Source organism: Euprymna scolopes, chromosome 35 (genome assembly GCF_053919585.1).
Source record: "Euprymna scolopes isolate OS-2025 chromosome 35, ASM5391958v1, whole genome shotgun sequence".
NCBI lineage: Eukaryota > Metazoa > Mollusca > Cephalopoda > Sepiida > Sepiolidae > Euprymna > Euprymna scolopes.
The window spans coordinates 58,315,832-58,331,031 of NC_136516.1; the positions used below are offsets into that span (position 1 = coordinate 58,315,832).

At 39.3% G+C, this 15,200-nt stretch overlaps 1 protein-coding gene across 1 annotated transcript in view; it reads left to right on the top strand.

The window, feature by feature from the left end:
- The window catches only part of LOC145259863 (ubiquitin-conjugating enzyme E2 Z-like), a gene marked incomplete at its 3' end in the record, with an annotated part of 243,922 nt that overhangs the window by 158,042 nt on the left and 70,680 nt on the right, over positions 1-15,200 (top strand). Inside the window, 1 exon segment of the mRNA XM_080117710.1 lies at positions 11,537-11,803. Coding sequence (XP_079973836.1) covers positions 11,646-11,803 — 158 coding nt within the window.

Here is a 15,200-nt window from a genome sequence, read left to right on the forward strand (position 1 = left end):
AGCTAAGTCTTTAGACCTGCAGGAGCATCTGCCAGAAGAACAGTCAAATATACATTTGCATGTGATCATCTCAAGAATGGCCTTAGGGGCTGGGAGGACCTCTGTGGTCGTTGGTTTTAGGGTGCCATCCAAATCTTTGAAGTACCCATTTTCCAGGGGATCCAGTTGTGAAATCTGCAGAGCAATGGTTGCTTGTGCCCATACCCTTGCTTGGACATGGACTCTTAAAACATGCTGCTTTAGAGCTCCAGGTGTTGGAGGGAGCCTGTCACTTTCTGCCCTATGCTTGCAGAACAGATGCCATCGCAGTTCAGGGATTGTTTTTATGTTGATCCCTTTTGGCGAGTAAGCTGCACATACAAAGGATTCCAGTTTTGACAGCATTCCATCTGTCACTTCTGCTTCATCCATAAGCATTTGCAGAGCATTGACAACATCTGAGTCTGCTTTGAGGTAGATCTGTAGCCAGGTTGTCTTGCATATACGAGAGAACCTCCCTGTGTTGTCGGTCCCAGTGAACGCATGGAAGGCTGGCAAAGCCTTTGCTCTTTCTTTACCTAGAGCTCGCCACAGTGGTTCAATTTGTATAACACAAGAGGACATAGAAATGGACGTGTTTTTCAGCAATAGGTCATAGTTTGCTGTGACTAGCACTAAAACGTCCGAATCTGGAGAGAAAAATACTAACTGTGCATCAGGTGGGTTTCGCTGTGAAGCCAGCACAGCCTGGTGGATAAGCAGCGTGTCTGCTTCCTCATGGTTATTTACTTCAAAGACCAGGTCTCTGTTGCTCTTAGTGTATCCAAAAGCAGATATGATGATCAGCTTGGATGATCCCTTGTTATACTCTAGAGTTTGGGCAGCAAGATAGTCAGTCAGATCAGCCTTCGTCTTGTCATGGGAGAGGAACCTCCTCATTGGGATGTGTTTGATACTGAACAGAAGCTTTTCCTTGTCTTCGTTTTTCTCTGGTTGCACTTTTCAGAGAATCTGCTCGGTATGTGTCAAAAACGAGGATGATTTCATCATAATCTCGTGTTAGTTGCATCAGTCTGTCATTGAAGCAGCTACTCAGATCCTTGAGTGTCACTAGAGTCGCTGGTTTCTTGCTCAGCTTCTGCACAAGCACCATGCCATCCACCAGTGCTATCTTCCGACTTGGCTGATCAGTAGATGTGGGCTCTGTAAATCCTGTATACGTTGCATCTTGGTGGGTAGAATTTCCAGCTTGAGGTGACTGGTCTTCATGGGGCATGTCTTCTCTTGTCAGCTTCTCAAGTAGATGGATTAACTTGGACTTGTTGTAGCATGGCAGCATTGTTCCATCAGGGGCAAACAGTGCTCTTGGTGTCAGAGTGAATTTATGGTTTCCTATGGCCTCTTTCTGGTTGATGTCTCGGCTTGACCTGGCAAGTACCATCAGCTTTGCAAACAGGTCCTTGGTCTCCTTCAGATCCACAGTATTGTCTCTGAGTTTCACTGTAATCTTCTTGTTCCCAGAAAGGAACATCTTGTTGTTCTCTTTCTTCACAGGGGCCCAGAGGCTGACATCTCCATTGATCCGTTCTGACACGTAATCCTTATACAACTTCTTTCCAGTGACATCAATATTCAAGATATGTGGTACATACTCATCTGGGATGTAGGCATTAGTGATCACATTGTACAGCTTTTCCACTTTAGTGATAAAGGGGTTTCCATGGCTGAGCAAGGCTTCCTTGATCTTGTCGACTGTACCATGTGCCCTCTTGACTGCACTTGGTCCAAGCTCATGATGCTCTGTGATTCTGTCAGCTTCCATGCCAAACTGACTCTTGAACTCTTTTGACAGACGTGAAATTTCTGGTGTGGCCAGAAAAAATCTCTGTCTGGCATTGGCATTGTTGGGGATGCCTATTATGCCAGAGCTAGTCTTCATCAGTTTGTTCAGGTGTTCACATGCATGGTCTGCCCCAACAGACACGAAGGGAATGACACTTTCCGTGACTGATATATTGCCTGCTCGTAATTCCTCCCATGTATGAGGGTGATTGCTTCTCAAGTCATGCATATCTGCAATGTATCTTGGCCAGAGTCGCTTATACTTGATGCGGTCCATGGCAAAGAACAGTTTGCTAAGTGCTTCTCCAGCTTGCAGATGGAGTTCCAGGTCAGCATTTCGAGTTGCTGCAACAAAGAACAGAATTGCTTCCACCCAATCTAGGTACCTCATCATGGCCTTGAACATTGCATTCTGGGATTTCTGTTCCTTCCATTTTTTAAATGCTGTGATGACCTCAGCAGTGGTCAAGGCTTCCTGAAGGGTGCTGTTTGCTTGCTTCATGGATTCAGCCTTCGTGTCTTTATCCTCAGAGCAGGCAACTTCTACTCCTTCTGCTGCCGTCAGGCACACATCTTTCAATTGTGGGTTGTCCTTGAAGAACACCTCCAGAGCCATTTCATAGAGTGCTATGTATGAGTAGATATGGGCATGGAGAGCTCGCTTGTAGTGTGTGCATTTCAGGATTTGCCTTGTCGTGGCAGGACCATACACACCTGCTTCCACCCAGGCATCATCTATGCCTGAGTTCTCCATGGAGGCACCAAGCGCTCTGAGGGCAGCCATTATGACATGCAGTTCACCCAGTCTGGGAACAACCATTTGTTTCAAGTCAGGTCTGGCATCTAGGAGCTGCACCACCTTCTCATAAAGAGCCATGTCAAAGGTAATGACTGTGGGGTGATCTTCCCCAACTGCCAACTTTCTCAGCTTATTTGCTTGTACGATCACAGTTAGTAGAGTTGACCACTCGTGTGCCACCTCAGGGAGTAGTGGCAAGGCTCCAACCTGTGTCAAGGGAAGGCTTTCAGACAGCAGTGAGTTGTATCCTGCCCAGCCTGAAATCTTGCTGGAGGTTTCTCGAGGTTTCATTCTGGATAAAGCAGATGCAACAACCCATCCAAGCTGTGTCAGCTGATAGGATTCTGAGATCCCCTGGCCAATGGCAAACTGTTCTGACCTCTTGGTAGCCTGTGGTTTGGGCTTATTACAGTGAAGCATGTCTACATGATAGGGTGTGACTGATATACTTTTTGCATCACCTATAATCAAAGGTTCTGCAACAGGTTCTTTAGAAGGGTCAACTTTCTGGTACACTGCTGTGATGGTTCTGTGGGTGGTTCCCTTCCCATCAGGAGTATCCTCTGCAAAATCTGTTATCTACGGCGAAAAACACAAAGGTCCCCTTCTTCAGGAATGGTGGTACATAGAGGCCTTGGTATGCTCTGGTGTTTTCTACAACAGCATTTGCCAGAGCAGTTTCCATGAGAAGGACACGGCGATGTGAAATAGCGTAGCCATGAGCATTGAGAAGATTCAACAGCTTCTTGTTGCGTGTGTCATGGTGGAAAGTCAGTGCCAGTCCCAGAACCTGAGAATTCCCTTGTGAACGGGGTGACTTAAATGCTGATTCATTGCTTGGCTTGTACCTTACCTGTTTACTGGATTTGAACCCATACATGATATTCTGGCTCACCGTCAGTGTTGCTCGGTCAACATCTTTAGTTCTCTTTACAGTTTCCAGCTTTTCAGCAGGCCCAACCATTATCCAATGGATTAAGGTGTATAATTCAGCTGGAACATCATTATTGTCACTAGATACCTGCATGACATTTCTTTCCTTGGGCTCTTTGAAGGTTACAATGCTTTTCCTTATCACCTGTGCTGCTTTGTAGATTGTCTTCATGCTGTTCTCCTCCTTACCAGTTGTCATTGAGGTATTAACCATGTCCTCTTCACATGCATCTGGGGAGTAGAGAACAGTTGGCTTCCTTATGTTTGGTCGAACAGACTTCAGGTGTGGCAAATAAGTAAGGATCCTTTCTTTCAGCCATTTTCTACTGAATACAGGTACATGACCTTCAAAAACTTCCGAACCAAGCATATTAACATAAGTCGTTTCAATATCATCCATCCCAAGGTATGCTTTGTTTTTTGTTTCTACATCAATAAGATTTATCAGCTTAAGCAGACTCGCCTTTTGTAGAAAGGGTTCTTCAGCAGTTTTTCTAGTGTTAGTATCTCGAAGAGCATGGAACACATTTTGGGTCCAGCAAGCTTTGTGGTATAGGGCATCAATTGCATGTGCATCACCTGGTGATATGCAGGTGTTCAGCCTAGTTTTCAGTGCAGGATTATGGGACCTTTCCACAGCATCTTTGAGAGTTTTACCTGCATTCTCAGTCCTGATCTGGTACAGTTGTTGGCCATTGTCCTGTTGGCAGAAGAAGCACTCTTTCTTATCCAGTGGACTTGTATGTGATCGTGTGAATGGCAATGCAGAACCAGATGTAGAGGTGTCTGGAACAGCCTCTTCTGTAATTCCTCTTTTCTGCCCAGGCTTTTTGGCAGTGTAGTGTCCTGTAGCTAAAGCGTGTGCGATGCGATCTCTTGCACGTTGTATTTCAACTTTGTTAGTTGCACTCGAATGACATGAGCGATGCCAGACCGCCCTCTCTTCACACAATATTTCTGGTGTGCAGTTCTGCAATCGCCTTTGGATTTGGATATAGTCCCCATCATTCAAACTAGCCCTCTCTAGAATTACTTGCAGTACGAGCCCATAGGACTCTAATCGAGGATGTTGCACCAAGACTTTCTTTTTATCATCAGACTGGCAGAGAATGCACTGCTTCCAGTTAATGGACTCCTTGGTTTGACATGCTTCCTCTCTACTTTGCGACTCATCACTCATGCCTCACCTACAAACAAAGAGAGAATTACAGTAATGTTAGAATAGCAATACAAAAACTACAAGTTCTCAAAGTATCAGAGGTAAATTAACAATTTGAATTAGTGATATAAAAGCAAGATTTTTTAGGAACAGCTGAAATATGAATTTATAAATGATACATATTTTTTATTACAAAGATATTGCAATAAAACAACACCACATCAGTTTGAACCCAGTTATGCATCTAAAGGTTAATGTTAAAGATGTTGTTGCTTTATAACTACCACCATTGGATTCTATGACTCTGAAAATGTAGGTTTAGCAGTTAAAATCAGTGTGCCGACTTATTTAGAGGCGAAGATATTAAAAAAACGTACATTTTACAGCGGCCATTTTGTAAATTCCAATATGGCTGCCATATACACATCTGGGAAAATTTTATAACCACCGCCATTGGTTTCCCTGGCCCTGAAAATGTAGGTTTAGCAGTTAAAATCAGTTTTTCAGCTTATTTAGAAGCCGCGATATTCAAAAACGTACATCTTATGGCGGCCATTTTGTAAATCCAATATGGCCGCCATATACGCATCTGGGCAAATGCAAACATTGGTTTTCTGATTCCTGAGACCAAAACCTTTCCAAAAATGTATAGATTTGCAAATCTCCAAAAAGTTCCCACAAAATTACATTAGGAACCTGACTATTTACTTTATCTATCATTTTAAAGAGCTTTTTCGCTTTATCTAATTGTTTAAATGACAATCGTTTCAAAACAATTATGTCTTCTTTTCAGAACATTGAATACAACATGAAAAAAAGCAAATTCATACAATTTTCTTATTTCAATCCAAGCTAGGCTAAAAAGCTGCTGAAACAGCTCGCAATATCACTGAAGCGTTTGGCCAAGGAACCACTATTGAACGCAATGTGGTTTAAGAAATTTTGTGGCGGTGACGAGAATCTTGAAAATGATCAGGATAGTGGTCAGCCATTGGATGTTGATAACGATCAATTAAGAACCTTAGTCAAAGCCAATCCACGCACAACTGCTCAAAAACTTGCTTCTTATTCAGACACATACAACAATTTCCAACTACTTGAGAAAGATTGGAAAGACAAAAAAAATTTGATAAAAGGATGGCTCATAAATTGAATGGCAAACCAAAAGAAACATCTTTATAAAGTGTTATCTTCCCTTCTTTTACGCAACAAGAATGACCCGTTTCTCAACTAAGTTGTGACTTGCGATGAAAAATGGATCCTTTATGACAAGCAGCGATGCTCAGTTCAGTAACTAGATGCTTACAAAGCTCCACAACATTTCCCAAAATCAGAGTTGCACCAAAAGAAGGTCATGCTGACTGTTTGGTGGTCTGCGACCAGTCTCATCTATTACAATTTTTTGAATGTAGGCGAAACCATTATGGCTGAGAAGTACTGTCAACAAATGGATTAAATGCATCAGAAACTTCGACAATAACACCCAGCATTAGTCAACAGAAAAGGCCCATTTCTCCTCCACAACAATGCCTGACCGCATGTTGCTAAACCGGCCCTGCAGAAGTTGAACAAATTGGGCTACAAAGCTCTGCTTCATCCGCCCTACTCTCCAGACCTCTCACCTACCGACTACCACTTTTTCAAGCATCTCAACAACTTTCTGCGTGAGAATTGCTTCAAAAACCTAAGTGATATCAAAAATGACTTCATCGCCACTAAAACGCAATGTCTTCCCATTACTGGCATAAATACACTTGTTTTGCGTTGGCAAAAATGTGCTGCTTATTTCGATCAATAAATTTTTTGTTTGAGCTGTTTCATCTGGATTTAAAAGTTAAAAACCGGAAGAACTTTGTTGGCGTTGTGTGGGAGGGGGGGGGGATAAACAGTTTGTTTCAGCGGGGCGAAAGGTGGGGGTGCCAATCCACCATACAGCTAATAAAATAGACACAAATCAAAGACGTAAGGGGTAAGGGCTAAGGGCATATATAATTTATTTCATTCTTTCGCTAAATATAACTTTCATACCTCAATTCATATTGAATGTCGGTTTGGTTCCAAGACGACCTCTCCCCAAGCCAGAGACCACTGAAATATCACTATAAAAAATTAACAACTTGCCTACTTTTACTAAAAGTTGAAATATTATTTTTCTAAACCATGACAGTTGTCTGCATAACACGAAAGTAGGATCGTAATTAATGTAGTTATTAAAGATTTTTATATCACGAAACATGGTAGATGCTGGCTCATCGGATGTTTACATCTTTGGAATTTTTTTAATCTCTTATTTATTTTAAATATTTAGGCATGGTGAAAATAAAATCAGATATTAATCAATTTCCTAGATCATGTTCTAATTTATTTTGCAGGGCCGTAAACCTGGGGGCAAAGAACTATAAAATAAAATTGAACAAAGATTCAAGGGAAGTAATTACTAAATTTCATCATTATTTATCTCCCCTAGATCGTTTCTTGAAGGATTTTTTTATTTCATTTTCTGATTTTTTTAATTCATTTTACTTGAGTAATTTTTAAAGAGATCAAGGGGCTCCCTCCCTCTTGATTTCATTACGATTTGGATTTATATCCGAGGGCTCGTTTTAGAATAGATGTTGTTCTCTTTATCTGTATTTCATTACAACTAGGTTCTCCAGGTATTGATTCCAGATACTTCTTACGATTCCCTTTCACTGGGCCAGTTGCTCCTATCACAACCAGTTTAATGTCTATCTCTTTCAGAGACCATGTCATCTTTAAATTATTCTTGAGGTCCTGATACTTGGTTATCTTTTCCCGTTCAGCTCTGTTAAGGCCATAGTCATTTGGGGCGGTGATATCAATTCAAGCTTGTTCCATATCACAATGATGGCCTTGTCTTTTATATATCTGCCCGCTTGTAGATCTTTGTCATAGAACATGGTCACTTTTCCATTTGATGTCATCGGTGGTGGTTCATGTTCTCATATGCTCGGCGATCTGTCGAGTTGCATCTCTCCACAAATCTTCCAATGGAGGTATTTACATATTTTGTTGTGGCAGGCAGTGTAAAGGCCATCTGCTAACGGTTTAGCATCCTGAAATTAGATGGCTTGGACTTTCAATCACTGAGTAGCAAAATATACACTGACCATTCGTTTGTAGGCCAGCTATTTTTTCAAATCCATTTGTGAGTAAGCCCTGATCTTGCCTGGCTACAATGAATCTTTCCTAATCTAATGGAAGTCTCCCACTCTTGAGCCATTAGAGTGAATCATCCTTGTCTATGTAATCCTGGTTCAGCTCCTCTAGGAACTTCCCTGCTCTCTTATGTTGTGTCCATCCTTGTTTTCTTGCTTCTATTTTTGTATTTTTTCTATTTTTGTATTTTTTCTTTTCATTTTTGCAATCTGTGTCGCTGGTTTATCATGTACCTCGACAGTGTTCTCCAGCATGACTCCTCCAAAATTTTCAGCAAGCTTTGTGATCGAGGTTTGTTGAGAAAGATGATCATGATGGTCTTTCACCATTCCCATCATCATGTCCGTTGAAATTTTAATGTATTGACTCATGCTTTCTACAGTGGTTCGATATGCATGGTTGAATTCAGTGAGGCCTAAACCCTCTCTTTTCGTGGTAGGTATATCTTGTCCATGCATTGGTTTTGGTATATTATCTTATGTAAGGATAGCTGTTTCCTGATCTTTGTATCAAGCCTATTTAAATTAAATTGAGGCCAGTCTATAATACCGAAACTGTAAGTGATAACAGGTATTGCAAGTTCATTTATAATAATTTTGCTTTCGAGGTTTTGTTCAGATTTGAGGATCTTTTTCAGCTGTACTGCGTATTCCTGTTCTGCCCTACGTCTCATTTTATCATGTTCCACATTTACGTTTTCCTTGATACCGAGGTATTTGTATGTGACATTCTCTCCCAAATCTTCAATGAGGCTGTCACTGATCCGAAGATGTTCAGATGTTGTTTTTTTCCCCTTTTTTATTATACATTTGGCACATTTGTCAAATCAAAACTCCATGCAGATATTCTTTGAGAACGTTTTCACAATTTCTATCAGGGAGACAAGGTGTTTTTCTATCTCTGCATAGAGTTTTAGATCATCCATGAAGAGTAAATGATTCACTCTTTTATTTTCATCTTTTCTTCTGCCCCTGCTGAGATTGTACCCAGCATTTTTTTAGAAGTTTGCTGAGTGGATTGACTGCAAAACAAAATAGTAGTAATGATATTTATGCCTCGCTGGGTGCTAATATTTGAAGACTGCATTGTCTCTTCGATGTGGTGTAGAACAATGGATGTTTGCCACATGGTCATTTGTTTGGTAAGAAAAGATTCTCATATTCTCATGAACATTATACAGCTCCAAACACCACAATATCCAGGAATGAGGCACACTGTCGAATGCCTTTTTGTAATCAATCCAGGTCATTAACAGGTTTCTTTGACACTTCATGCAGACTTCCAGGATGGTTTTGTTCAGGAGAAGTTGATCTTTTGTCCCAAGCTTTTTTCTAGTGCACCCTTTCTCTTCCTTTTCAAGGTAATAACCATTGGCAAAGTGCCGATGAATTGTGACAGCAATTACTCCTGTCAACCATTTGTATGTAGTTGAAAGGCAGCAGATAGATCAGTATTTGTTTGGCAAATGTGTTTCTTGGCTCTTGGGTATAAGAGTCGTTTTTTCAATAGTGAGCCATTCTGGTGGCTCTTCTTTGCCACCAATAATTCGGTTGAATGCCAGGGCATAGTGTTGGTGTAGTAACGTCAGCTTTTCAGCCTGAGATTTGGGATGTTATCAGTTCGTGGCTTTTGAAATTGCTGTAATGGATTTTTTTTTTTTTACAGCTGCCTTGGTAATTTTCAACGCTGCATTTTTTCCTTGCCCCTGACGGCTCCTTTTATTGTGCCTATCCACCCCCTCTCTTGATGTTTTTTTAGGTCCTCATACAGTGGCCTTCAGAATTTATTGATCTCTTCTTGTGTTGGTGGTAATGTTACCTTCATATAATCTCTAATGAGATTTTGGTACATCATTCTTGGGTCAAACAACTTATTTATAGACCTGGACTAAATTTTTTGTTGTTTATTTTTTATTTGCACTTTTTATTTCACTGTCACCTGGTTTTCCAATATATGGGCTCTTAGCTGGTTCATGGTTTAAAGGGAATATCTGGATTTTAAAGTTGTCACCTTCTTTAGATTTTGTCTGTCGGGTTGTCGGTTAACAGAAAAGAAGATATCTGGGATATTTCTTTTCTGAAACCATTTATTCTTTTTGGTTTTCCAGACAGGTTCATTTGGTTTAGGCTTTTTGTGTGCTCCTTTTTTCCTTTCTGGTCTTTGGGGACGAAGTTTTGTTTGGATAAACCATGCTGCCCCATATGTTGCATGGTTAATTTCTGTTAATGAAGCATCTGTTGGTACCAGCTGTATAAGGGTATTGTTCACTTTTACAACAAAGTTTTTGAGGGCTTTGGTCATCTTTATTTGGACCAGTTTGGGTCGGTCTTGTAATGCTAGATGCCTAGTTTTTTTTCAATTTGGCCAGCAGGTTCTCCAGCTCAATCTGTTCCACATCTATCAATGTATTTTGAAGAGTGGTTTGGCTTTCCTCAGAGTCTGCTGGTCTTGATTTTAGGCAGAGCATTTATTGACGTTTTTTCTTCTGGTGGAGATTTTTCCATGTGCTGTGTGCTTGTGTCGGACGTTTTTTTTCTGGGCTATCTATATTGGTCATCTGACAGAATTACTGCATTGGGACAGGGTTGTTGATTGGGTACTCCCCATACATAGCCATCTGGTGAGTGCAGCGTTTTAATTCTGTAATTTCATCCTATGAGAATGTTCCACTCACCAGGAAGTTGGATTTCTGGCAAGTAAATCTCCCTTTTTGTATGGGCAATGGTGGTAGAAGATTCTTTGCCATTCTGCACACCATTCTTTCAGCTCTGTATATTTGGCTTTGGCATACTCCATTGCCCATATAAGGGTCCACTTTTCTTTCCAGCTCCACTGCATTTGATGGTATTTACCCTGGTCTTTTTGGGAGCTGAAGTCAACCTCAGCCATTTTTATGACTCTCTCCTTTATTTCATTAATCTCAGGTTGAGATATATATTTATCATTTTGTGAGACAATAGAGAGTAATTTTTTTAGTTGTAATGGCCTTCAATTTTCCTCTTGATAGATCCGTTTTTCTAATTTTGTGCCCAAGTATTTGGTTCTTGCTATACTGCTTCTATACTGATAATATCAATTTATAATAAAGTTACATCGTGTTACATATAGGGTGGGGGTAATTTCTGTGGTGACTTTTGGCAGTCCCTAGTGTACATGCCAACACTTTTTAGTAGTTTGTGAAAGTCTCTCGTTCGTCTGTCTAGGTCCTCTGTCCTCCAAAAGGTTGTTTTCTTTGAAATGAGAGAGAGAGAGAGAGAGAGAGAGAGAGAGAGAGAGAGAGAGAGAGAGAGAGAGACTACTACTACTAGTAGTAGTAGTAGTAGTAGATTTCAAAATAAACTCTCAGTTACAAACTATTTCTTTATTCACCTACAAAGCAAATTAAGCTACAAACTTACTCCAAGAATAAATACTCGAAGATGTTAAGAAGTTGGATCAGTTTTATTATTTTTTTATCTGAGTGACTAAACTGGTCATTAAATGAATTGAAAAGATTTACACGCCATAAAACAAAAAATAAAAATAAAATCGAAGATTACGTAATAGTAAAGTTGTTGTTTGTAGTGGCTTTTCCTTTTTTTGTGGTTGGTTGTTGATTTCTCTCTCTCTCTCTCTCTCTCTCTCTCTCTCTCTCTCTCTCTCAGCAGCAGCGATTAATGAATGAAAGCGTGACCCACGATGAAAGTGAGGGGAGAAAGTCACATGTGATGATTGCCTCACCGGAAGTTGTGAAATTGATAACTACAAAAGAAGATGGCGACTGCAAACAATACTAACGACTCCCCTAGTCTTGTATTGGCGGAAGAAATGCCGTCACATTCAACTTACTCGTTTTCTCATTGGGATCCTTGTTTAAGTAAAGATTGGGACAAAGAAAAACCTTCACATCAATGTATTCTTCGGATAAAAAGGTAAGTACAAGAAATATACGCAGATGTCCACCACTCCACCACTCCACCACTGTACTGCACGTCTATAATTGTTGTTTAACGTTTTGCTTTTGAAAGAAGAAATCTTATTTAGTATCGATTCGCAGTTTCCAATGCTAAAATATTAAAAGAAAATTTAGGTATACTTAGTTTCCTATGTAAGTTTAATTTAAAAGACGCGCCCCCACCCCGTCGAAATTCTGGAAAGTTGTTGTTTTTGTTAAAGATTGTTTGAAAGTTAAATGTGAGTAGAAAGCATGCTACTAACCTTGAATAAGTAATTATTTTCGAAAGTTATATCTATGAACTTTCGAAAATAATTATTTATTCAAAGTTAGTCTAAATATATGTATATATTCGGCGGAATTTATCTGTTTTTAGAAGTTAGCTTTTTATAATCGTCTTCATTCTTAAGTAAACTTGTTTTAAATTCTTATATACTCGCTCGCTTATAAATATAGATTCCACTCTAGAACAGACGTTTTGGTAACTCAGAATCTTAATTGAAAGCGGTAACTCTATTTTACTAAAAATTGTAATGATTTTTTTCCAACTACATTTAATGTAACAAAGTTATAACATTAACAAAAACGAGGTAAAATGCGATGATATTGTAATTTTTCCTAAAACATTCGAGTAATTGTAAGAAAAAATGATTTTTTTTTAACTACTTTAGTAAGGTAGTTACTTCTTTTAGAACAATGGTTTAAGATTCCGAACTGTCATGATATACATTTTTATCCTGAAATTTACTTTATTTATAAATTTAAAGTTTTTATACTTAACGTATGTCTTTTAAAATGTGTCCTCCTGGACGATGCATATCGGAAATATCCGCTCTTAACTTTTTAGATATGCGTTTATTTATGATTGTAGCCATTTTGATTGTGTGTATGAGGCGAAGCCGAATTTAGTTTTAATCCCAAGATTCTCTAACATCATCCAGTTTAGTGTTAAGTTTGATGGTTGATATGTTTTCGTCGTTCTTACCGTCAAGTAAATTTCAAGAGAATCATGATCATTCGTCGGTGCTAATGCACTTACTGATCCGCGCTATTTTTTTAAATCGTATTTCCAAGTTTAATTAAATTTATTTATTATCCCTAAAAATCGTAAAATTTGATTTTCTTAAAAAAAAAAAAAAAAAAAAAAAGTACTTGATTGATAAAATATTCGATGGTCTGCATGTACTGCCCTTGTTGACCCATATTTCCGCCAGGGGTCGTTAGTTGCGTTATCTCTCAAACAACATGATGCCTGGCTTTTTCTTCGATGAATCGTCCGATATTTGATTTTCTTATATAAAAAAAAAACTACTTGATCGATTTACGTGATTTTTGGAATATGACATTTTCATGCAGTGACAAGTACGTATATTATAAAGATTTTTTTTCAGATATTTATTGTATAAAAGATTTGTTGTGGCCCATTTATAGACTTGCACCGTTTTATCATATGTTGTATAAAGTTTAATGATATGTTGTATAAAGGAGTTGTCGTCACTTTTAAGTGAGTGCTGTGTACTAAGCCAAGTATCGTGGGCTAGTAGAGAAATTAGCAAGGATCTGAGTTGGCTAGTAGAGAGACTAGCAGGGCTTTAAGTTTGAGATGATCTTTAAGGATCAAGGGGGATGTGTGGTATTCGCATATCAATGACATTACACACTGGAATGAGGTAATATAAGGCTGGCAATCAAGATGGCAGGGGTAGAGTTCGGAACGGAGAATGTTCGAATGCTGACAAGAAATCGACTTCTTTTTTTCTTCATTTTTTTAAAAAAAATTTTCTAGTGCTACCAGATCTAGTGCCTTATTGGCTTCCTGAGACGAAATGCGCCTACATTGAATTTCTGTTTTTGTTTTCTATTCTCTTTTGTAAAACTTAAGTATGTTCTGCAAAAAAACAACTGCCCCCTTCTCCCCCCACTTCCTTACTGGCTTGCTAAATTAAAACAGTCCAGCCAATAATACAACCTTTTTCCTTTGCAAAGCTCAATTATTTTCTGCAAGGCCGAGAATGAAAACAACAATCCACCAAGAACACCAAACCAAACTTACGATTAAGAAAGGAAATAATAAAAACAACCAGTCTAAAATCCAAGAATGTTTATTTGAAGAAATGAACCAGATTTCACTAGACCTCGTCGGCGGGGCATCAGAATATGCCGACTGCCCCCCCCCCCTGTAGAGAGTAGAAGTCCCTCAGTGGGGCTACCTGTTGACCGTAGGTAGCAACCCGTAATGTCTTGGGATGGGATCCTGGTGGTTGAGCAGTCCATGACTCGGGGAGGGGGGGGGCTGCAACACACTTCGGCCTTTACCTCAACTAGACGGGAGGTCAGAGAGGCCCGACCCAATCAATCGGCTAGTCATGCCAAGCCCTAACACTTACACTGGCAAACGTTAATCGCAACATCAAAAAAAATAAAATAAATAAAATGAAGTCTAAAGATAATACAATATCTTACTCTTACTACAAATGCAGGCAAACCAAATAAGTGTTAGAAGGCGATGGCAAAGGTCAATCAATTGCTGAGATAAAACCACATAACTGTTCCCTACCCGGTGTTTCTTTTAAACTGGGAAAATGAAACTAAAGGAGGAATCAGGAAGCGATGGCACAAACTCAACCAATTGAGTATATCTTTTTTGTATCCTTGGGATGAAAGGGCGAATGGGTTTCCCCCCTAACATCTCCCACATTTGGGCTCCAAAGAGAGTGGGGAGCAAGAAAGATGAAAAACTAATCAACTATACATGGATCTAATAATTGAAAAACCCAGAAAAACCAAAAGAACTCGCTCTGACGTTTCAGATGTTACCAGCTCACAGTGAGCAAGAATGCAATCTTGAACATATTGGTAAGAAAACTTGCCAAGATTCATAGTTATCAAAAACTTGGAACAGAAAAAGGCCAGTGATCTGTCTCCATTTCTAATCGAAAAAGTATTAACTCAAAAAGCAATCCTGAAACAGTTAAAAATATGAAAAATGGCAACCTACTTGTTACAGTAGACAACTACAAAGATGCAAAGAACCTCCTAGGAATGGAAAAATTCCATATTTATAAATGCAAGACTTCTGCTCACGAAAGCTTAAACACCTCAAAAGGCGTCATAAGAAGCCATGGACTAACCTTAGCTACAGCAGAAAAAATCAAAAATGTTCTAAGAAAACAGGAAGTGATTGATCATGTCCAAATCAATATAAAAAGGAACGGTCAATCCATACCTACAACGATGTATATACTAACATTTAATACTCCTAAACTTTCAAAAGTAGTCAAAATTGGATATACAATTGAAAAAGTGGAACTATATATACCAGCCCCTCTGAGATGTTTTAAGTGCCAAAAATATGGACACCATAGAGAAGTTTG